At 41.4% G+C, this 24,287-nt stretch overlaps 1 protein-coding gene across 7 annotated transcripts in view; it reads left to right on the top strand.

The window, feature by feature from the left end:
* esrrga (estrogen-related receptor gamma a) overlaps positions 1-16,029 on the top strand; it is a 43,456-nt gene extending 27,427 nt beyond the window's left edge. For all 7 annotated transcript variants that reach the window (XM_076110001.1, XM_076110003.1, XM_076110000.1 and 4 more), the window contains 3 exons: positions 11,057-11,163; positions 11,264-11,426; positions 15,785-16,029. In XM_076110001.1, the coding sequence (XP_075966116.1) occupies positions 11,057-11,163; positions 11,264-11,426; positions 15,785-16,029 (515 nt within the window). The remainder of the gene's footprint in view (positions 1-11,056; positions 11,164-11,263; positions 11,427-15,784) is intronic.
* The last annotated feature ends 8,258 nt before the right edge of the window (positions 16,030-24,287 follow it).

Genomic DNA, 24,287 nt, shown 5'->3' with positions numbered 1-24,287 from the left:
CTCTCCCTCTCTTGCCCCCATCATTGATCCTCACCTCCTTCGCCCTCTCTCTCCTTTTTCTTCCTCTTCTTATTTTTGTTTATTCCTCACTCCCCCTATGTTTTACTCTCCCTCTCTCACTTGTCCTTTATGCCCGATGCTCCTACTGCTCATCTTCCACCTTCCCCCTTTCTTCTACCTCTCTCTCGCTCTCTCTCTCTCTCTCTCTCTCTCCCCCCCCCCCCCCCCCCCCCCATCCTTCACCCATCATTCTTAAATAACAGTCGAGGATTCATCCTTTCCATCAGGGAATAAGCAGGTGGGAAAATGGGATTGGAGCGTGCCTTCCACCAGCTGGGGAAGACTTATGGTCTGTGCACACAACACACACAAAAAGACAAATTATTTATTAATTTAATAGAGGTATAAACCCATAAAGACAGGGACACCTTTTGCACGTACACAAGAAAACACCTGCAGATAGGCAACAGTGCCCCTGTGCCTGCGTGTGAGCCAGCAGCGTTGAAAGGTAAAATAGAATAACCATGTGTTTAATGGTTTATAACCAACCATTAGCATGTTGGTTCTTTGTCTACATGGATGTTAAGGTACCCACATCTCGTATACACATGAACATTGATTGTAATTAGGATACATATAGACGGGCAACTTCTTAGTGTAGAGAGAGATTGCCACTTCACAGAGACGAGAAGAAAAAGGAGAACAACAGGCGATCGAAGTTACGTCAGACCCTGAGCTGTTTTATAAACACACGTAGCTTAGTGTACATTGCTAGTTCGCTACGTCAATGAGGAATAACGTAAGGCATTCATTTGCTTTGTGTTCATGTGATCACACTGCCAGGGATACTGTTCCTACAGCACAGAAGCTCCAACAGAATGCTCTAATATCAAACCTATATCCACCACTCCTCAAAGCAATAGGCCTTTCAGACAGCAGACATACTGAATCACTGCTATATCATTCAACTGTCCATGCCAAGATCTTCACATTTGTCTGTTTATTTCCCTTTTTTTTTAGTTCCAACTTCCAGTTACTATTGAATATGTTTTTAGTCCAACTTTTTTTGTTTTTTCAATAATGTACATTGAATAGCAATGCATGTGTTAGCACTTGTCACCTCCCACCTGCTATGTGGCGGAAGACCATGTCTGTGTTTCACTGGGTGTTCACATGCACACACACACACACACACACACACACACACACAGCAGTAATAATGTGTGTAGTTTTTGTCTATTTAATCTTGATGGGATGTTTCATCTGCAGGCTGCTATCACAGCTGGCTGCCTTATTGTCTGGGTCAGACTGATGTGTGTGTGTGTGTGTGTGTGTGTGTGTGTGTGTGTGTGTGTGTGTGTGTGTGTGTGTGTGTGTGTGTGTGTGTGTGTGTGTGTGTGTGTGTGTGTGTGTGTGTGTGTGTGTGTGTGTGTGTGTGTGTGTGTGTGTGTGTGTGTGCGTGCTTCTCTGTGTGTGTTCTTGCCTGTATACATTTTTAGTTTGTGATCCCCTATTAGTCTAATACATGTGTATGTGTATATCTAGAACTATTGGACACATTTCTCTCTGATACACGTAAACACCATTTACCTACATGGACAATATGCAAGTGTGTGTATTGTGCATGTGTGTGTGCTGTCCATCAAGCCACACACACAGCCCTACCAAACCATTGGCTTGGTTGCTGATGATGACATATGAGTTCCTGGCCTTGGTAATGGCTGTTAAATCTCATAATTACACGCTTCTTTATTGCAATGCATAATGACCCCGCAGCACTATTGGACAATTAATTAAGATTTTCAGCCCAGGCTTTTTCAAGCCCAGATGAGGAGGTGGAATGAGGTCTAATGTCCGTGTCTTCGAGCTAGGACATTAAGGCACGACGCTGTAGGAAAGAAGGCTGTCTCTCTGTGCGCATTCGTTTTCATCTCTGTCGTTCGTTCAGTCTGTGTACGTCTCTCTTATTCTCTCTGTCCTCTCGCTTCTCACTGCTCCGATGTCGAGCCTTTCCTCTCAATGCTTGTCCTGGATGATGATATTGGAGACCATATCTCTAATCTGTGAATGGTAAATTAATCCCTGTGGAGTTTCTGCGGTCCTCTCTCTATGGAAAGCTATGGGGGATTAGGAAGATAGAATCAACACAGCCTCATAATCTCATATACAGACACCAGGCTTGGACAGGGACCATTGGATTTTGTTTTAAAGCCACAATCAGCAAGTTTCTATTCATAAATCAATACCCCTTTTTAATGCAATATGTTGTTTGTGAAAATGTCAAAATACATGTGACAACAAACAAATTTTATGTAATCATCTTTGTATACGAAAACAAATCTCCCGCCCAATGGTTTGGATTGCAGGGCAGCACATTTGCTGATGCTTGGACGATGGATTTAGTCTTTTCAGGAGAATATGGTATGGTAGGATATTGTTCTGAAAAGATAATCCACCAAGAGATCAATAGACCACCACAACCCAGTTAATTGAGCAAGCTGGGGAAATGAATTAATCACAGACTAGATGGATGGATGGATGGATGGATGGATGGATGGATAGATGGATAGATAGATAGATAGATAGATAGATAGATAGATAGATAGATAGATAGATAGATAGATAGATAGATAGATAGATACCTTTCTTTGATCTTGATTTTGCTCTTAAACCCAGTTGTCCTTCACATAATTCAATCACTGGCTATACAGTATTTCCCAGGAAGTATTCCTCCTTTCCATTTGTTCCATGTAGAGAACTGTCAAACTGTGGCAATGGAATCTTTTAAGTTGGGATGAGGTGTCAACTGACAAAGCTAAAATTGTGGTACTGTACTTGGCATTATTGTATGCCACTGACTAGATGCTGCCGATGGCCTGAGAGGGACTCGTTCTTTGTATGTCTCGTGGAGTCTTGACAGACATGGGGTGACTTTCCCTGGGGTATGAATTTTAATGTAAGGTTCAATCAGTGTCTTCGTGTGTGTCCTAATGATGCTTTTGAGTTAGTGGAAAACACCAACAAAACAGTATGTCCAGCTGTCGTTTACCTAGCCTGATATACTTTTACCTGGACTTCAAGCATACAAATATTAAAATGATGTCCTCTTTATTCTTTTATGTATTTTATTTTTCAGCTCAATGTTTTTTGCCTGTCAGCAGTGTGTCTCTGCGTGAGAGAGAGAGACAGTCAGACAGACAGAGAGAGTTGGTGTGTAAGCTTCTCAGTTTTGTGTACACATGGTGAATTCCCCTGACAGATTTGTGTGCACATGCTCTCACACACAGTGGTCATTCCTGCCTGCGTCAGCATTGTTTTTGAAGAAGGGAGAGATGGGATTAGAGGAAGACAGGATGGATTGAGTAAAAGAAAAAGTGACAAATGACAAATAATGCCAGAAAACAGTAATTGTGTTGAAATTTGTTATTTTGCATGACGTTTATTTCACCAAGACATTCTCAAGCAGAGCAGACTATTGTCACTTGAGCAGCACACTTGACTATATATAGAGATAAGAAGACATGACCCCAGTGGAGCTAGCTGTGGCACACACACACACACACACACACACACACACACACACACACACTCCTCGACATGGCCCTGGCGGAGCTAGAAGTGGGTAATTAAAATGTAAATATTGATATTTTATTATTTGAAATGCCTCCACTGCAATGCTCTTAATGTCACTCCATCTGTCGTCTCCACAGAGACTTGGGGTTGCCCTCAACGACCGGCCGCCCCCACCCAAGCAACCCCGCCACGGCAACAGCTATAACACTCGACACACGTCTCTGCTGTTGCTGTGTCTCCATTTTAGCTCTAATTAAGTTTTAAATATTAGCACCCGCAACCACAGAGGCAGCGCATACCACACGTGTGCACAGGGAGAATACAGCCCACGACCCTCCTCTCCACCTCTGTCTCGCTCCCCCCCGACTCTCTCTTTCACGCACACACATCGACACACACAGACACAGAGAGCACTCATCCCCACTACAGCAATGGGAAGATTTTAAGTGTTAATCTTGCAGTGCTGCTGATGGTGTCTAATGTATGCAATTAACAGTCAGCCAGGGCTGAGGGTTTGGTAATTAGCTTGCTGTTCACACTGATTAGAGGCTACTGCAACCCTATGACTGCTCTACTCTCCCCGAGGCCGCACGGAGAAAAAGGGGGGATATGGAGGGAGCAGTGGGGGAGGGGAGATATAAAAAAAAAGATATTTTAGCCAACAATATAAGAGGGGTGAAGGTGATAACGTGTGTTTGTGTGTGGTATAAGTGTACTAGAAAAGTAACTGATAGCGTACCGAATACATTTGTGTATTTGTACAAAAATGTGTCTGCTATTGTCCATTGGTCATTTACAGTGTGCTCAAAGGCAGACTCCGTAACGTCAACCAGGTAGTCATTTATTTCAGAAAACTAAGATTAATCATATCCAAAACATAACCCTAATCTTAACCAGTCTTCAACAAGACTTAAGATGGAACCAACAAGAATTGGTCATGTCACAATGTGAACAATGGCTTTTTAAACATCCCCTCTAGACATGTTTATAGACATGTAAAAATGATCTGCTTTTATAATTTGTGTCAAATTTTTTTTGAAGGTTCAATAACCTCGTTCAAATTTCTTAATAATATACATCAGCTATAGAAGGTAGACACATCACGTGTATGCGTAAGTGTGAATGTGAGTGTGCGCCCTGTGTGTCTTAAAGCCTTTCTAAATTAGCTAGATCTCTGGGTGGAGTTGTTTCCATTTCGTTGCGCATCTCTGTGTAATTGGGTCAGCTGGTGTGTGTGTGTGTGTGTGTGTGTGTGTGTGTGCGTGTGTCACAGCATTTGCCAGCGTGCTTGTTGTGTGCGTGTATCTTGTGTGTGTTGTTTCAGCTTGGCCAAAGCCATCACAGGGGGTCCGTGTTCATTTGGGCCGGCGTCTGGCCGTATGGTACAAAACAGTTTGAAATGTGCACACACACACACACACAAACACACACTCAAAAAGCATCACAAGGGAGCACTTGCGTTACACAGCATGCAACAATGTGCACACAAACACAAATTTATACACAAACGCATACAGAAGGTGGTATGAGAGAGAGCACTGGAGCCGCGTAACACAGGGTGCATACAGACCATGTACTCACACACACACACACACACACACGCAGGGCAGCGATGTGCTGGTAACTGTTGGACACTTCACGTGTCCTAATGCAATCTCTATCACAGTGGGCCAGAAGACTTAAATCTGTCCCCTGCAGAACACAATACGTGTATAGTACAGGCTGCACATAGAAAATCCACAATTCTCCTCTCTTACAATTAGCATCAGGACGATCATAAATCAGTTTACATCAGTCCTTAACACCTTTGTTAAAGAGAGAGAGGAGGTTTGGTTAGCAGCATCATTAAACTACATTTAAGAGGAAGTGGCTATTGTTAGATTTTATGTTACAACAGAGAAGAAAAATTCTGATATTCTATTACATGTCTATTACACGTTTATTACACTGTTGTAGCATTGTTGGACACATGTCATTCTTAATCTCTGTAATGAGGAGCTGTAGTCCAGGATGCCCCTCTCACAGTACACATTCAGTTTCCCTTACTGTGCTTAGTGTGAATTCAGTGTTGCTGTGTTGTGTGAGTCTTTGCTGTTAAACTGTTGGGACAGGCTGAGAAGTTTCCAGTTAAATGTGTCCTGGGGCCATGATCAAATAGGACAGAGCACAGTGTCGCTGGTAACAGAGCAAGCAGGTGCTCAAAGAACGTTAAGTCGCTACAAGTGTGCAGATGGACCACCATATGTATTTTGTAATATCTTGTAACCTGCTTGTATTCAGATAGTCAAAAGGACCTAAATGTGGCTGAGGGAATATATAACATAAAAAATGAACCAAACCACTTAAAAGCCTGTTAAACCATTCAATTAAAAGTAAACCAGTGTAAGTTATGTAAAACCGCAACGTTCCTGACTCGACTCCAGCTAGGGACATTTGTTGCATGTCATTACTCTCCAGATGCCGACATGTTTTCCATCAAAGGCAAAAAAAATGCCAGAAAAAAAATCATCTTGAAAAAAAACGTCATTTTAAATTCACAAGCCTCAGAAATTATGCATATTGGTATCACACCAGGATCACATCCACCAGACATCAACACCACCACCAACTCTACTCCCTGGTCTGCACACTACATTTTTTTGCAAAATGTGTGTGGCAAGTGCTTTGGAGGTTAGACTTACACGCGATGCGAGACAGACTGCTCAAGGCCTATTCTGTCCAGGCCACAGTTCCACACTGGGGGTTAAGTTGATAGTTGGCTCATTCAGATCAAATGTGGTGCAGCAGCACTGAGCTGACCTGCATCTCTGCTGGCGGCACCCTGGCAATGTCTCTTCCTTGTCTTGTTGATCTGTCGGTTTCAAAGCAAATAGAAAATGTTGTCATCAGTGACACTTCAAGGTATATGTTATTCATTTTGAATTCAACATTTGTTGAATATTTTGTTGAACATTTGTCTTTTGTCTGCAGACACACAACAACGCCGTAGAAATAAATGACATAAACTTGAAATGGTCAAGAGAAAGACATGTTTGTATTTGCTAATGAAGAAAAGGATGAGGTGGTCATCTTAAAATCACAATTGTCGCATTACTTAAATTGAGACATTTCTAACTTCCCCTCACAATGTGATGTGCAAGAAAATGTTGCCGAAGAGACAAATTCTTCAGTTCCGTGTGCAGTCTATGTAATGTACAGGCTAACACGTATCAGGGAAATATTACAGATAGGATCTACTTTCACTTCCTCAGTTTTATCATCAAAAAATCATCAAATCACATCCACATTTATGCCAAAAGTCTTTTTCTCCGCAGTGACAGCTTATGAAGACTAGTCGTGTGTTAATAACTGGGACCAGATCAGCATTACAACCAGTTTTCACACCTGTCACATTCATACACACACACACACACACACACACACACACACACACACACACAGAATACGCTTCTTTGATGCATTAGGCATTGCAGATACACATAGGCCCTATCGTGCAAACACATACAGACTCGCATGTACATACAAGTAGCTTCACAAATGCCACAAACTGCACACACACAAGTGCACATGTACTCATAAGCATCACAATCGGTTCTCACTGGTTCCCATTTGCCCTGTAACCACAAGAAAACAAATATAGGCCTCCAGGATATGTGTGTTGGTGTGTGTCTTTGTAGCAACTGGGGCGTGAGAGAGGGCTATCCTATGTGTGTGTGTGTGTGTGTGTGTGTGTGTGTGCGTCTGTGCCAGACTGTTGTGCGGTCTCGGGTGTAAACGTGCAGTCAGGACTCATTTGGCAGACAAACAGGCCGCAGGGTGGCTGGGGAATCGACGTGTGTTTGTGTGTGTTTGCCTTCATGTGTGTGTCTGATAGAGCAAAAGGAAGAGGAAAAAAGAAAGAGAGCGCGAGAGCAAGCAGTAGAGGTTAAGTCTGCATGACTACACTGCAGCCTCTTTCTGTCAGACCAATGTATGGCACACACACATACCTGCACACACCACACGCTCTCTCGCTGTCTCTCTCTCCCTGTACCTTCATAGATACAAGATACAAGAGAGCGTCCTAATATTTTACACACCCCGAACAAAAGCACACACACACACACACACACGCATATCCAGCTAAATACACAGTCTGGGTCATTAACTTGACCTCATGCACACCTTAGCTCATCCCAATCAGTATGTACACACTTGTGTTTGGTAGTTTATATCCAACTGTGATATACTAGTTAGTAAATCCAGGCCAGGAAGTGGTATGTTCTAAGTAATGAGAGATGAGAGAAGATGTAGAGTTCATTCAAAGACATAAGCATATATCCAATAATGGTGTCTAGGGAACACAAAGCTATAATTGCAGGTCACGTCCTGTAGCAATTTTCTCTCCTTTAAAGTTTATATTAATATATTTAAGCAAAGCTTTGAACTTAATTTTCATTGTACATTACTGTACATTCAGCTCAGCCCACCTTTACCACAGTAAACACAGGCTGCACAACGTCCACACATACACAAACACACTCGTACTCCCACACATAGTATGAGATGCCTTATCAACAATGGGCAGAAAGGAAATGTAATTAGAGCCAAATAGGGAACCTTCTTTTGTCAAGTGAAATCACAGGTATGAAAGAAAGGTCTCCACCCCTCCCAGCACCATCTCCACCACCACCTCTCCGTCTAACACCTCTCTCCCTTTTACTTTCTTCTTTCCATCGTCTCACTCATTCTCATGCTCTCTCTCTCTCTCTCTCTCCATCAATACCTCTCTCTCTCCATCATCAGCACTAAATTCCCATTGATGTTTCTTTTCTTCTGCTGTATCGATCGCTTCATGAGAAGGAGGGGAGGAAGCGAAGAAGGGAGAGATGGCGTTATCTGTTAATTAATTTGTCCTGAAGCTGGCCGCCTATTAATCAGACAGATAAGAGGCATTGGATGGCTGAACAGCGCAGACAGGCTGGTGGGGAGGGGAGGGGTCGGGGAGGCGCACATACACAGACACACAGAAATACACACAGATAGAGACGCACAGGAACATGTATGGGAATGTATGCGTATCCATATGCAAAGAATACAAACATGCTGGCAAAACAACAATCCAGCACACGTACAGGACAGTAATGTACATTATGTTCAAGTACGCAATATAAAGCATACACATATTCACAAAAGCACACACCACTCTCACTTACACACACACACACATACACACACATACACACACATACACACACAAACCGTGTCCTGATAAAAATCATTGATGTGTACCTCAATAAGAAAAGCTGCACTTTCAGCTCAATAAATTAATCACAGGGGTTTTAATTATCGGTATTTCCTTTGTGCGTGTGTTTGTGCACGTATGTGTGCATTTTTATGTGTAATTAGGGAGAAGTTTGTTGATGTATGAGGTATGGGCTAATCATATTATAAACTTAATGCTAGTCATTCAAGCCTGTTTTGGATGATATTTACAATTTGTTTTGTGTATCCGTGATTCTGTGTGTGTGCACATGAGTGTGTGTTTGCCCAATTTTTAAGCCATGTGTGCCTCCACTGGCCCCGGATCAAATTCCACCAGAGGGATGTGGGTGAATTGATTGAACCCTGCGCTGAAAAAACACACACACTTACACATACACAGACAAGTTAAAACACACAACCAGTGACACCATTAAATGATATTAACCCCTTACTCATGTCCTGTTCTCTTCACTTGACCCCAGGGTTTAAACAGATTCAATAAGTGTGTGCGTTCATTTTAGCAGTGCCCATGCTTATTTCCCCTGCCCACGATGAGTGGTGAAGCCCTAAGGACCCCCTTAAGACATCTGCCTCTGTGAAAGAGATGTGTGTGTACATCTGGGTGTGTGCATGAAGACCCCCTTAAGAAATTCACCTCTAATCCCTTCTGATGATTTCATTAAGTAGAAGAAGACACTGCCAGTTGGCAACAGTACTGCTCCCTTCACTGTGCTTTGTGTGTGTGTGCGTGTGTATCAATCATTCACATTTGGATTCCTTCCAGTGTGTTCCTATGCATTTATGTCTATGCATATGTGATACTGTATGTGTTTGGGTAGCAGTTTCTATCTACTGTATATGTGTGTGTGTGTGTGTGTGTGTGTGTGTGTGTGTGTGTGTGTGTGTGTGTGTGTGTGTGTGTGTGTGTGTGTGCGTCAGTGTGTCAGTGTGTGTTGGATATGTTAACAGTTGAAAAATGAATTAGAGCACATTACAAACAACAATAGCCTGCAACCTGGACATAATGAGACGCCTGCCATTACCCATCAACACGCTGTGAGATAAGAGCCCCTAACGCACATGCACACATACACACACACACCAACACACACACACACTGCCACACACCTACCATCTCAAGAGGAGGCACATGGCAGCAGATGTTGATGAAGAAATATCTTCCCTCTCATCTGCCGGCTTCTCCTGGCAGGATGCTCCTCTCAGACACACACACACACACACACACACACACACACTGGAGGGCTGCAGTGAGGTCTGACAGGTGTGCTCACATGGGCCACTGTCTTTACCTTTCCTATGAAGACTTGCACACACACTAAAATGCACACATAGGCAGACAGGCAGGTGTGAATGAACAGGTGTGTGAGGCCAGGACAGCTGTGAGGAAAGGTGTGAGTGGGCAGGTGTTCCATTAAAGATATTGACGGACAGAAAGAGAGAGAGAGAGAGAGAGAGATAGACAACAAGAGAGAGTCTTGTGCGCTTCAGTAAGAATGTAATCGAAAGATATGAAATGAAGCAGCGAAAATATTACAAACAAAATGAAAGTAGAAAAAGAGTCTTTCAATACAGACAGTGAAAGCGAAGGCATAATGCCGCAAGCAAAACATGTGAAAGAGAGAGAGAGGCCCCATAGACCGGACATGCAGTTTGAGATGTATCAAGATGGATGGAGAGAAGGTGAAGCCAGAATCAGACACACAGATGGTCAGTTGTAGTTAGACACTGAGAGATAAAAAGGCATGGATTGCGATTGGAGAGACAGACAGATATAGACGTAGGCAAATAGAAAGACATGGATTGACACCAGAGCAAGCAGGAGTTTTGAGGCCATAGCAGCAATTAGTGTGTGTGTTTGAGCGGTGCAGCAGCGATGGCCAGCATTGATCCATGGAGGCTGTGTCAGGGGGAGATAAGGCCTGCCTTTCCCCAGAGAACAGCCCTGGGCAGAGAGGAGGAGGAGGAGGAGGACTCTGGTCAACTGGATGGATGGAGGGTGGGCAGGGAGGGAAGGGAGGAGAGCCGATCTTGACCCTCGCACGAGCTTCAAAACCAGCTTTATTCACTCCTTTTCATTTGCTCCACCTTAGTTTTACTTTTTCAGCATGACTGGTTATGCTGACTACTTACAATAGTAAAAACAGAGTGCTTAACTCTTTGCTGTTTTGGGGCTAAAAGATGAATAATCCTCTCTCTTGCTTGTCTCAATCGCCCCCAGGGTTCTCTACGCTGTCTTTGGCAGACCAGATGAGTCTACTGCAGAGTGCATGGATGGAGATCTTGATCCTACGTGTTGTGTACCGCTCACTGTCCTTTGAAGACAAGGTTAGCATCTTTTCGTATTTTTTGCTTATTGATCTTGTGAAATATATAAATACATGCATGTATCGATGTTCATTTGCAACCTCTTTGTGTCTCTGTTTAGTTGGTGTATGCTGAGGACTACATAATGGACGAGGACCAGTCGAAGCTAGCTGGACTTCTGGACCTGAACAATGCCATCCTTCAGCTGGTCAAGAAATACAAGACGATGAAGCTAGAGAAGGAGGAATTTGTAGCTCTCAAGGCCATCGCTTTGGCTAACTCAGGTTTGAAATGCTTCACTTTTATTTTGTCTGTCTGTGTGTTTGAGTTTGTTTGCACGCGTCTGGTGGAGAAAGAGTTAATCCTTGGAATCTCCCGTCCCATGGGACTCATTTAAACTGAACCATCAAAGCTCTGATTTCAATACTCTGCATCTAAACACACACACACACACACACACAACGGTGACACATGATTGCATACTTTTCACACACACAGTTTCTTTCTTTTACAGCACCTGCCGTTGTCAAACCTCCCACTTTCCCTGTTAAAGCCACAGACAATGTTTTCGTCATACTCCTAATAGCCACTAATGCCAACAAATATTTAACGAATACATACACACGGCAAAGGTACAAACTCAAACACACACACACACATCTTCAACCTGAAGCCCACCTCCCATCCCCAAACAAAGTGGCGATCCCTTTTACAATTAGCATAGTCGTCTCTTCAGATGCCTGTTAAATAAGCTGAAATCATTAGAACCCAAAGTCTGTCGATAAAGCCCCCTCTCTGATGTGTCCAGCTGCATCGACAGCTGACTGACACACACACACGCACACACACGCCTTCTTCCTCCCATGACCCGTCTTTTGAACTTTGTCTTGGAAGCCGGCCAGCTCTTCAGTACTCTTTAATTACAAGGGGGTTGCTGTCAATACAATGTGTTTAAATGGGAGAATGCAATGGCAGAGCCTTGAATAGGGAGGGAGGGGCCTTTTGTTCTTATTCTGCCACCATCAACACACACGCACGTACACTTCGCCGCTTTTTCTCTAATATGCCAATTTGATCTCTCTTTCTCTGACACAAAGACATAATCAACATAAACTATTATTGTGTAGTTTAATGTGAGCCTCGGAACTAGGTTTGCTCACACACATAGTCATGCACATGCAGAAAGTATTGACATGTTGTTTTCCTGTGGGCTATGTGACAATCTATTTCTTGGCCCTGCCTATTTGTGTGCGTGTGTGTGTGTGCGCGCATGTGTGTGTGTGTGTGCGCACATGTGTGTGTCGGGCTATAAATGTTGCTGACTGAAAGCTGTCTGGTTCTGCTGGCTGGATAACAGTGGTGATGATTATGATGGTGGTTATGAAGACTTCTTTGGCAAACAGGTTTTACATACATGTAGTCCTTGGTGCCTCTAACACCAATGGCCCGGATGGGTTTACAGGTCTGGGAGAAAGAGAAAGAGTGGCTTAAGTATTGAAGATAAAAAAAGATTTATTAGGTACACCTGTAAAATCTATTGCAATTCAAAACAACACTGTGAACCGTGTTATATTCAATTATTGCTGTCACTGCATCAGATTCATTTCCTGATTGGTTCATTTTCCAACAGGACATCTTCAAATTGCTTGTTTTTTCCAACCAAAATCGAAAGATATTTATTTTTGCAAAGACACAAAACAGAGAAAGTAGCAAAACTTCACATTTGACAAGCTGGAACCAGAGAATGTTTTTGCGTTATAATTAAATGGATTCAAATTATTAATCAGTTATCAAAATGGTTGACAAATCATTTTCTGTTGATAGAATATACGATGAATCAACTGATCGTTTAAGCTCTAGAGCCAGCTCTCTGTCAATTAGTGGTGTTGTTGTATTATCTGCATTATAATGAATGGTGTTTCCAATTTTTTGTCCACCCACGTTTACACACAAACGCACACACAAGCTGAAACCCCTTTGCTAGTTTGGCACATGTAACTCAAAAAGTATCCTGATAAATCTGGGGAATAGTTCTCCAACACAAGCGTACCTCCCTGCTGAGAAAACTCACATTTAGGAATAGTTCTTCTTTTAACTGATTGAAATCGAAACAGCTGACGCCAAAATAAGAACCTTGCATTATTGCCCAGACTCTCTTACTGCTCTTCAAGACAACAGAATGCTAGCATTAGCATTTTGAAGGGCACTGACACTAATTAATTCACAGGATGCTAATCGTCTGCATTAATGAAGCCAAGCCTTAAGAAATGTTAGCAAACGTGCCCCACATGTAAAGACAGCTAAACTAGCCATGGGAAACAAGAGGCACGTGTGTGATGTGTGTGTCTGTGCATTCGTTTATGTGTGTGTGTGTGTGCTTGTGTGCATTGTGAGTTTCATGTTAACGTGTGTGTTTTAACAGCCGTATGTGCTTGTGCTCATTAACGTCCGCTGTTTTACTTGTGAGTGTACTGCGGGTCAGAGCTCGGGAAGCAGCCATGTCTACCACCGTTAATACTAAGCGTACAGTATTAATCAAAAACAATGTGAAACTCATTAAACTTCATTTTAACGCATGGTCATTATAGGCTGCACTTCAGCTAACCACTTATTAGAAATCCAAGAATAACGAGGAGAAGGGAATTGTTTTATAATTGCGACCGATGGTAATACTCGTAAATTTGTACATTCAGGACGTGTTTATTATGTGTTTGTTTCACTTTGCGGTACATTTGGTACAAAGTTTATGTCGTGTTTTTATGTACCGAGAGACCCTGCATACGGGGCAGCTAAATATTTGTCCTGAAAATGTTTTCATCAAAATGAATAAAAAGAACGAAAGTAAAGGTGAGACATACTGACAAAATAGAGTTATGAAAAACAGATGTTTCTATTGTACGTTAATTATATTTTATATTCTTTTTGTATCACAAAATGTAAATAACAATCCACCTCATTAACCTTAATGGATATAATTGTTTCCTCCCGCAACAAAGCTTTCCACTGAGCAAAATATCATCAAGTGGCAAAATGCAGACATTTGGACCACCCACTCTTATTTAAACATTTGAGAACAGATAGAAGCTGAGTTTTCTATTGATCCCTATAGAAAGCAACCCACTGACTGGTCTGGTCCTGCATACTGATACATGCATTACACTCTATAGATCCAACACTTCGTATTTGATTGTGTTTGCGTAAGCGTGGACTTCAATGTGTGTGTGTGGCTGTGTTCACACTTTTTATGTTGACTTTATCTGCACTGTATCATTTTTATGTTTCACTTACCATCAAATGCATGTTTGTGTAAGTTCAGACTTTCTTTGTCGAGGTTTACTAGTGTGTAAGTGTGCTCGTATTCAGCAGGTGTGAGCATGACTTTGTGTAAGAAGTACACTACCATAGCATTGTTTTAAGTGTTCTACATGCACTCATACTGTAGATTTCATCCCTCTACAGATCTACTTTGTGTGTGTGTGTGTGTGTGTGTGTGTGTGTGTGTGTGTGTGTGTGTGTGTGTGTGTGTGTGTGTGTGTGTGTGTGTGTGTGTTGGGGTGTGGTGGCCTATCAATAGTTGCCTTGTGATTATTATTTAACATGCATGTAGTCATTGATCGGAGACATTGATCGGAGGTTGCGAGCTAAAGGCCAGCTCACATTAAGACTTTGCCTCCCTAAGGGGCAATATGGAGCATTACTATTGAGGGACATTCTCAGCCTTTACTGCCACATATGCTAAAACGCACCTTACATGCCAGCTCAAAGAGAGATTACAGATGTGTGCAGCCAAATGCTTACGCACACACACACACACACACACACACACACACACACACACACACTCTCAGGTGCTCCTGCATCTCTCCATCATTCTACAAGTCCATCTCTTTTTTCTCCGCCCACTCGTCTCTTTGTGAGTCCATTCATCACACCCATAGATCCACACCTTAAAGGCAGAGAAGAGAGCAGCCCCTGATTCTAAAGCCCCAATCCTGGATTTAGTTCGAACAATAAATTGTAGGTTTTACATCTATGTTACACAGCAATGCCAAAAACTCTGAACTAAAGCTAAAACTTGTAAAATACTACATTTATGAGTAATATTTTAAAGATCTCTTTGGTGTGGGGAATAAAACACTGGTGTTGGTTTATATTCAAATGAAAATGTAGAGAAGTATTTTGTACTTTTTTGATATATGTCAAGATCACATTTCACGACACCATGAAGAATTTCCTACCCTGAGTCTGTGACCTGTCAGTAGCATCACTGCATTGAGCCTGTTTGGATTGTGGATTATATCTTCAGCACCTCACTCACACAGCAGACAGCGGGGGCACAGCTACCGACAGAGACACATACTGTTCCAGAGTAGTAGGAGGTTTCTGCAATGAAAAACGTGCCGGCTTTTGATGCTGTAAAATTCAGATCATAAGCATTTCAGTCAGCAAAAGAGGCTGATGATTATTTTAAATGCATTGTCCAATCGCATCATGTTCTAATAATAACAAATAAATCAAACCAATACCCCCTAATATCCTTTTATTGATGTGTTTCATAGTACGATACTACAAATACCTCTTCATATATATTTGAGTTCACATTTAAATTTCAGTTGTGTCTTTGTCTTCCCTCCTCCTCCAGACTCCATGCATATTGAAGATGTGGATGCAGTGCAGAAGCTCCAAGATGTGCTCCATGAGGCCCTGCAGGACTACGAGGCTGCCCAGCACCAGGAGGACCCCCGCCGGGCCGGCAAGCTGCTCATGACCCTCCCCCTCCTCCGCCAGACCTCCACCAAAGCTGTGCAACACTTCTACAGCATCAAGCAGGACGGCAAAGTCCCAATGCACAAACTCTTCTTGGAGCTGCTGGAAGCCAAGGTCTGAGGACGGGAGAACAGATCGAAGAACAGCTAGGCGCCAGTCCGAATCTCACTTTGAATGACCTCCTGCTCTTTTACACACACACACACACACACTCTTACACGCACACACACACACACACACACAGAAATATGTTCCTGAAGTACTTCTGCTGACACCCTCTCCTGTATAAACAAGTCACCTAAACCTCTTACCTGAACCCCTGAACCTCCAGCGTCTTTGAGAAAAGGGTGCTCACTCGACCTTTTGTTTTGGGGAAACATGCTGACAGACTGACATGACCCTCACATTACCAAGGGAAGAAGATATTTCCTTTTAAAGCTATTCAAAATCACTCAACAGTTACCACAGTGGCTCCGAACACTGAAGATGGCAAAACTCTTATGCATTTAATAACTTTAAGATGTTGTTAAAAGACATGCGCTTAAATGAGGACACATTTAAAAGAAACTGAAAACTCTTCATTTTAGTTCTGAGAGATTCTACGACTGCACTTGTGTCTCCTCCCTCTCCCCCCCCCCCCCCCCCCCCCCCCCCCATTTCCCCCAACAGAGTTTTTTAAGTGTTCAAGAAGAAAAGGAGTGGAGGAAAAAAAAAAAGGAACACTAAAGAACTATTAATGATGTTTGTTGTACAATGAAATTTAGATGGATGGACAGAAAGAAAAGAAGAGGAGATTTGCCCTGCCAAAGAATGGAGCTCATCCATTCAGAGGATGCCAGCAAACTTTACTGTCATAACCCCAAAACTGTTTCTGGTTTGATCGACCGGTGGCTTTCAATGCTGGGCCTCAAGAGTGCTGCTGGTTTTCTGTTCCACCAGTAATTTAAAATGTGTCTGGTTATTATGAAAACCAGCAGGGCCGGGACCAGGATTAGAACCCACTGCTGTAAACACTTTCTGCTTCTCCCTTAATTCAGTTCCTGGTTTCCCATGACTCCCCTACTTCAACCACAACTTTACTATTTGTTGTATTTGTTGAAGACCTCGGCCTCAGTATAACCATAGAATCAGTGTTTTGCACACTTGATGTGGCTGAAAATGTTTCCAAATATTCAAACCACTTGGAGTGTGACTGACTGACAGAGTTCACAAGTCAAAATATTACTTAACAAGATAAGACTTGATCTTCACTGTCAAGAATTGATTCCTGCTTGTCCCGCTGGTAGATGTAGGCTCGGTCCACATTCTCTGTATTTATTCTGTCGAACACTTCTCTTGTGTTTAGACGTCTGTTTGAAACCTTCTCAGCCGCTCACTGGCCCAGGTTTGTTGCTCTCCACACACACAAGTCAGTAGAGATTTGAGTCCGTCAATGTGCCATTAAGAATAGTCCAGCCCGTGCTCATTACCCAAACTCCAAAAGAATGCAGTGTCACTTCAGTACTACCCTCTTTGCTTCGTTGCATTCACAACATCCAGTGCATCTCTGGCGTCAGCACAGAGCTATTTCTGTGATTCATTCAGGGAGTGATGGGGTCACTCAACGCAATACAAACCAGAAGGAAAGGTGTGCTGACAAAAGGGATTGAAGAACAACTATTGTTGCTTTCAAACTCTCTATTTTTTTCTTTATTTCTATCTTGAAAATAATCCTAGCGATGAAACCAGTATTAGGGTTGTAAATAACCGTCATCCTGTATATGACATATAACACGGCTTTGTTTTTGTTATTAATATTGTCTTCTTAAAACTGAATCAATCAATATGTCTTTCCTTTTTTCTATCAGCTTGACCACTTTCAGCAATTATCATATATATATATAAATATAACAAGTAATAATGTATTAACAAATCAGCGTTTTATCTTAGAAAACTCTGAGCAATAGTGGTTTTAAAGGAAGGGTTTGTGCATATGGACTAAGTCTGCAATATTAGCATAACGTGCCAGTCTTAAATTTGGAAGAGAGAATGGGGATCTGAGGAGAATTTGTAGCTTCTCTTTTCCTCTGTGTAACTTGCCATAAGCTATTAGATAACAGTCAATATTTCCTTTGTTAGAGACAGTAAGACAGGAACAAATATGGACCAGATATGTGAGTGTGGGACGTTAATGCTGCCGTCACATAAAAACTCTGTGAAGAACGGTGATCATGAGGGCTGAAGCAGCAACACAAACATCCAGTTTGCAATGAATAACATGGCTCTGATGTGTGCACCTTTCTTGTCTGATTGAACCAAGACAGATTTTTGTTTAAAAACCAATGTTAAGTCATACACAGTTTTTGTCCTCAAGTGTGGGGACCGTCAGAATAACCTAAATCTGGATCTATGCGGAGGGAAAAAAATCATCAAAAATAATTAAAACACCACAATGGTTGTTTCATGGGAGCTCGCGATTCCACTTCTTGTTGTTCGAGACTTTATTTGAACATTTTAAAGTACGGGTTCATGTGTCGTAATGGTGGGAACCAACCGTCCTATCAAAGAAAGTCTAAATTGATCAAATGAATAATAGGTAATTGTGTCACAGACTTTTCAAAAGTCAGTCAATAGTTTCCCATTAAATTTAGTGTTTAGCTGCAAGAAATGGAAAGCTGAGCTTACAGGAAGCTGTCTGACATTTTACAGTCAAGTGAAGAAGCATTTATTTCATCATCACAGTAAGACCGTATGGCTGACGGATCACAGCTTAAACAGGCGACGACAGCTGAGGGATTTTTTTACATCATTATGTATGTCATTTCTAAAGCCGAATAAGAATGCCAACATGTGTAGATGACGGTGTAATCGAATCTAAAATGGCAACTTGTCACAGCAGAGGAGTGCTGCAGGTTAAGTGTAGTTGATCACATGCTCTGTATCAAACATCAGTAATATTAGTAAGGGGTATTTTCTCAGCCTTCTTCAACATTGTATATTGTAAATTATACAGATTATAATTCTAACATAAGACATTTTATTGGAAACAAAATCGAGAAAAAAAAAGGAAAAAAAAAAGTAGTTCAGCCTCGATGTGTGTTTCATGTTCGCTGTTTTTTCTATCAAGGAAAAGCCCTGTTTCTTTAGTTTTATCTGTGTTTTGTTTCTCTTTGTTTGATCCTCTCCTCTTTTGAGTCCTCTGAGCCGTTGCTTTGTACTTCTTCTTGTGGTGATTCCCGTTCTTGTGCTGTGTTTCTTCTTCTGTAGACAACACAGAGTAGAGTAGAGGCCATGTCGTCTGTCTGTCAGATCGGTCCGCTGGGGTCTGGGTACCGGATTCTCTCTCGATGATCCCAACCGGGATATAAGGCTCTTCTTCTAGAAACTAGACCACCAAGATCAAATTACAGTATTCATCTTTACCAAACTATACATAAATGATTCAATATTTAGTATCTAAATGAAGAAACACCATACAAGTATTAAAAAAGGGATCATTTGTGTGACTTTCCTGTAGAATAAACAATATACTGTATATCTTTAGGTTAAAATAACAATGAAATGAAAAGGACATTTGAGTAATTCAGAACTGTAGGTGACTCTTTTTTTGATAAACTTGCTGTACATTACTGCCTTCCATACAGCTCGGCTCAATCATCTTTACTGTTTCAGCAGTCAAAAAGAGAAAACATGAAGATGAAAACCTTTTCTCCCCCCCCATAGTTGTGTCCCGTTTTCAGCTCATTTCCAGGACGATATCTTCTTTTACAACAAAGATTAAAAAGTGATCGGACAGTTGAACATGTAGGACTGTAGGTTTTCTAGTGGGTTGATGGGAAATGTTAAAGAAAAGCTCAACATGTTTTGTTTGCACTTGCTGTTTCTCTGCACCATGCACTCACTACATTGTGGGACACATTTCTGCTTTGGCCCCAGAATTAAGAACTTTAGATTTAAACTCCTTTAATGAAGATGTTACTCTACTCGTTTTGCCTCTTTCTACACATTTATAGATTCTGCGCTAACAAATAGCATACATTCTTGCTTGGACTCATCAAAGGTCTTAACACATTAACATATAATCTGAGAAAACATACATACAAATAATTTAATAGGTGCATATAAATATATTAGGCAAAATCCCTGATGACAGTTGAATTCCCTGTTTTGATTGTAACTTCAAACACCCTCTGGTCAGACAGATGGTATTTCTTATCATCCACTATTAGTCCACAGACGACTTATGGAAGAAAGGTGCTCTTTTCTTACTATTGTTTCTCTTCTGTTACTGTTTTTATTTATTCGTCAGTTGTCAAACCAATGCTGTGTACTTCTGAACAATTCAAGGCGATGAAAGATGTCACACGTCTCCCTGAGGTGATTAAGGCTGAGCTGGATTCAAATAATAGCCACATTTTAAAAATGAACAAAGTTCAATTTCTAAACTCGCAAATACCGATGCGTAGTCATCTGTGTTCCAGGACAGGAAATGGTTCGCCCTGTGCCACTTTGTTGTCCTAGTGAAGAAGAATAAATCTAGCAGCTAACCTCAGGAGGGAGATTGTGTGATTCTTTCAGAGGTTTTGATGAACTTGCAGCTCATAGCCAAGATATTATTTAAATGTACAAGACAAACGTGTTTTCATACATTTTTTTGTTTCCGAGTTAAAAAGCAATATTTTGTGCAGTGACGATGAGCTGCACTTGTTTGTGTTTTGGGTTGTACATGTAAATGCTGTTAAAGCTGTTCAAATGATTCTGTGGTTGAAGCTGAAACCATCTAAATGACGACAAAACAAACTATGAGGAGTGTTGGAAGAAGAACCGTCTGGGTTTTCACAAAGACATCGATAGAAAAAGTTTGACCCGGTTGCACTTCGGGCACCATGTTATCGCCCTCATCTGGAACTTAGATCCATTAGCTGCAAATACTCTATGTAAGAATAGTTTAGCTGGAACAGAAGGACAAATTATTTAGGCATAGGGACAAAGCAGGATTGTCCGTCTACCATGGCTGCCCCTGAAATCTGCTCAGGCCAAACTGTGTCTATCTGCAGCTCTACAGTGTTTAGTCATTTAGTTGTATTTAATCTACCAAATGTAACTGCCACACTCGTGCTGCGGCTCACCCTGCAGTCTGAATTTGCAAATGTGAAGAAAATATTTAAGGGGGGGGGGGACACAGAACGATGACACATTTGGATACAAAAGGATATTTAACGATTGAAAAAAAAACCCTGGCGTGGTGGAGAAGAGTTGCGTACGAGAGAAGACCCTGTAGTGTTATTTAAATCCGTAGATTTTAGATGTGCTTCACATCAGTAAATGGAAAAAAAAAAAGAAAAAAAAGAAACGATAACCTGTATATTTTTGTGACGTGTATCATACAAGTGTGCTCCAACAATAATGTCCATTTGTGTAAATGTATTTATTTCACATTGTATATATTGTTCAATGCAAAAAGAGAGACCTATGATTCTGTAACTTAAATTACTATGGGTTGAAACATTACATGTGTTACTCCAGACTATGCCTTTCAGGATTATTACAGTAGAGCAATATCAATTAAAACCAGGCTTCCAGTTTTGACACCTGTCTTTTGTCTCTGATTTATACTCACGTTTCTTTTAGAGTGTTAACAATAAGCACATAATTTATGAGATAGTTCACAGAGCATGCATGCTAGTTTCCAGCGGTGCTGTACTTCGCAAGATTATGTTTACATCACAGACAACAGTTCTGGAAAAAAAAAAAAAACGACCTGGCCCCATTTATTTGAATGAGGCCAGGCCGGCCGTGCAGCAGAGGTGCCAACGCAGAGGGCGTTCTGTTTGTCCGCCAAGAAAGTTCAAGCTGTACTTTTTGCGTTAGCCAATCAAGCTCATAGACTGGACTTCCCAGATTGTATTTCATGTCTCTCTGGTATCTGAAGCAACACGCCCCCACTAACTCAGACTCTTGCATTGCTTGAATGCAAGAGCACCACCGGACACCATTTTGTGGCATGAATTGACTTAGGTCCACATGAAGCACACCTGACCAGAGTGAGAATTGACTCAAACACTCTAACAGGACAAAAGGACATCAAACATGATTGATAGCAATTGGGACTGTCCTTACAAGGTCAGTAATACACCATATACAACTGCTTTTGAAACAAGTTCAAGTGCTTTATAATGCATTTCAGCGACCGATCAAAGGATAATACAACTGCGGTTGTCAGGGAGCATGTTTATCATGTATTTTCTAATTGCAAATGTACCCATTAGTCAAGAGCATTCAAACATGGACTTAAAGGTGAACTCTATGCTACTGTTACAATATTTCTGATGCCATCCTTTCGTGTGAGGTAAAATGAAAGAGAACAGGGAGGAATGAGTGAAAGGGAGGGGAAAGAGAGGGGGGGGGGGGAGGAAGCAGTAACAGCTTGCTCCGGTGGGTGGCTAACTACTGTCCATTCTGAATTATTTTGCCAAGGGCACTACACTCTCACACACACACTGATGTACAACATTAAATAGAAGAGATTTTACAAAAAGCAACAAATATGTGTTTTAAATCATTGTTGTATAATTCTTTACTATTTTTACCTCCTGTTTATATTTTCTTTCAGTTACCTCTTTTTCTTTTACTTTGTTCTTTCTTGCTCTGTCAACCTTACATACTTCCCTTTCTCTCTCTCTCTCTCTCTCTCTCTCTCTCTCTCCCCTAATAGCTAGCAGCAGTAAATGGGACGCAGAGGCCAGATATTTAATGTAGCAGAGAGCCGTGAAGAAGCCTTTTTCTAACAGGGGAGCCCTGACCCGCAGGCAAATATTTTTCAACCAGATGACATAAGAAGATATTACCGGAAAGAGAGCAAGATTTTTATTCCTTTTTTTATCTTTCTACAATTTCTCACTCTCTTTTCTATTTGGGTTGCTGACTGCTCACCCGGCTCTCTGCACATACGTTTTATTTTACTTGCACGTCTTTTGGAGTTCATTTATTTTATTTTATCTTTGATTCATTATTATGATACGATAAAAGCTACTTGAGCATTTCAGCTGCTGAGGGGCTCTTATCGTTAACCTTGTGGAACGCATGTAAGAGTGGGCTCCACACGCCGCATCGCTAATGGCCAACTTAACTCCTCTCTTCTCCTCCTCCACCTTCTGTCTCCATCTACATCTCTCGTTCTATCTCTGTCTCTCTCTGAGCATCATTCATCCCTTAATCTTGTTCGTCTGCTGTCTACTCTGTTCTCTCATAATCCCCTCCTACTATATGTATATATGGTATTTATTTACCTAATTTTTTCAATTTCTCTGCTTCCTGTTCAAATTGGTTTTATTTATTTTGTGTACAGGAAAATAAAACTCAGCAGTATTCTACTCTACTCAGCATAACTGACTCATGAATGACGCAGCTCTTTGCACTGAAAAGAGGATACAACCTTGATCTGTCACTGCTAATAATTGTGATGAGCTGTGTCTAAGTGGGTAAAAACTCAGCTGCCTGATACGGTGTTTTTAGTCACCGTAGGCATTTTATCAATACAGACTTTATTTTGACGGTCCCACAGGGTTAATTTTTTGGCCCCATTTCATTCTCCATTGACATGCATAAAGTTTCACTGTTATGCCAATGACGCACAGTTATAGCTTCCCATAACACCTAATGGCACCATTACTCTGGACAGTTGTAGACGCTGCCTTGCAGCTATGAAGTGTTGAGTGTTACCGATAATCCCACAACTTAATGAATCCAAAATCCAAAGCATCAGATCACTTTCGATTCAAATAACTCCATTACGTTCATTCACTATAAATGAGGCACAATTTCAAAGACAATTCATTAACAAGGGAGGTATACGATTTGATGGAGAATTCAGTTTTGATGAGACAGCATTTGTGGTGACATTAATCAATGTAGGCTACTTCCTCTGGATATGTGTGAGGGTGGAAATCACTTCACACAACAACAAAAAACATCCATTTTTGGGAATTTGACTTAACTTCGGCTGGTGAGTACAGAACATACAGCCTTTAATAAACATCAGTGCTGGCAATTATGCTGGGTTGTGGACATGATGAGCGACGAGCCGTGAGCACCATTCAAAGTCAACTAGTACTTCTTATGGACTCGTGATACTTTTAACATCGTGTCATGTTCACAGCCCGATCAACATGTAGTTCTAAATTCTGCCCAATTTACCAAACTTGGCAACATCTGGTCTGGAAATGTACTGACACTGCTGGGGGGAGAGAGAGAAAAAAATCACATTTATTTACATAATCACTTGTATGCAGTTACTTGTATTGTGTAATGGTGTTTCTATCCACTTTTCAATTTTGTTGTCATTTCACCGTGCTGTGTTTGATCTTATCTTTTTCATTTGTCATTAATTGTTTATCAAG

The sequence above is a fragment of the Anarhichas minor genome, unplaced genomic scaffold (assembly GCF_050575085.1).
Source record: "Anarhichas minor isolate MPS153535 unplaced genomic scaffold, ASM5057508v1 ptg000042l, whole genome shotgun sequence".
NCBI lineage: Eukaryota > Metazoa > Chordata > Actinopteri > Perciformes > Anarhichadidae > Anarhichas > Anarhichas minor.
This window is presented reverse-complemented; position numbering and strand designations above follow the sequence as displayed.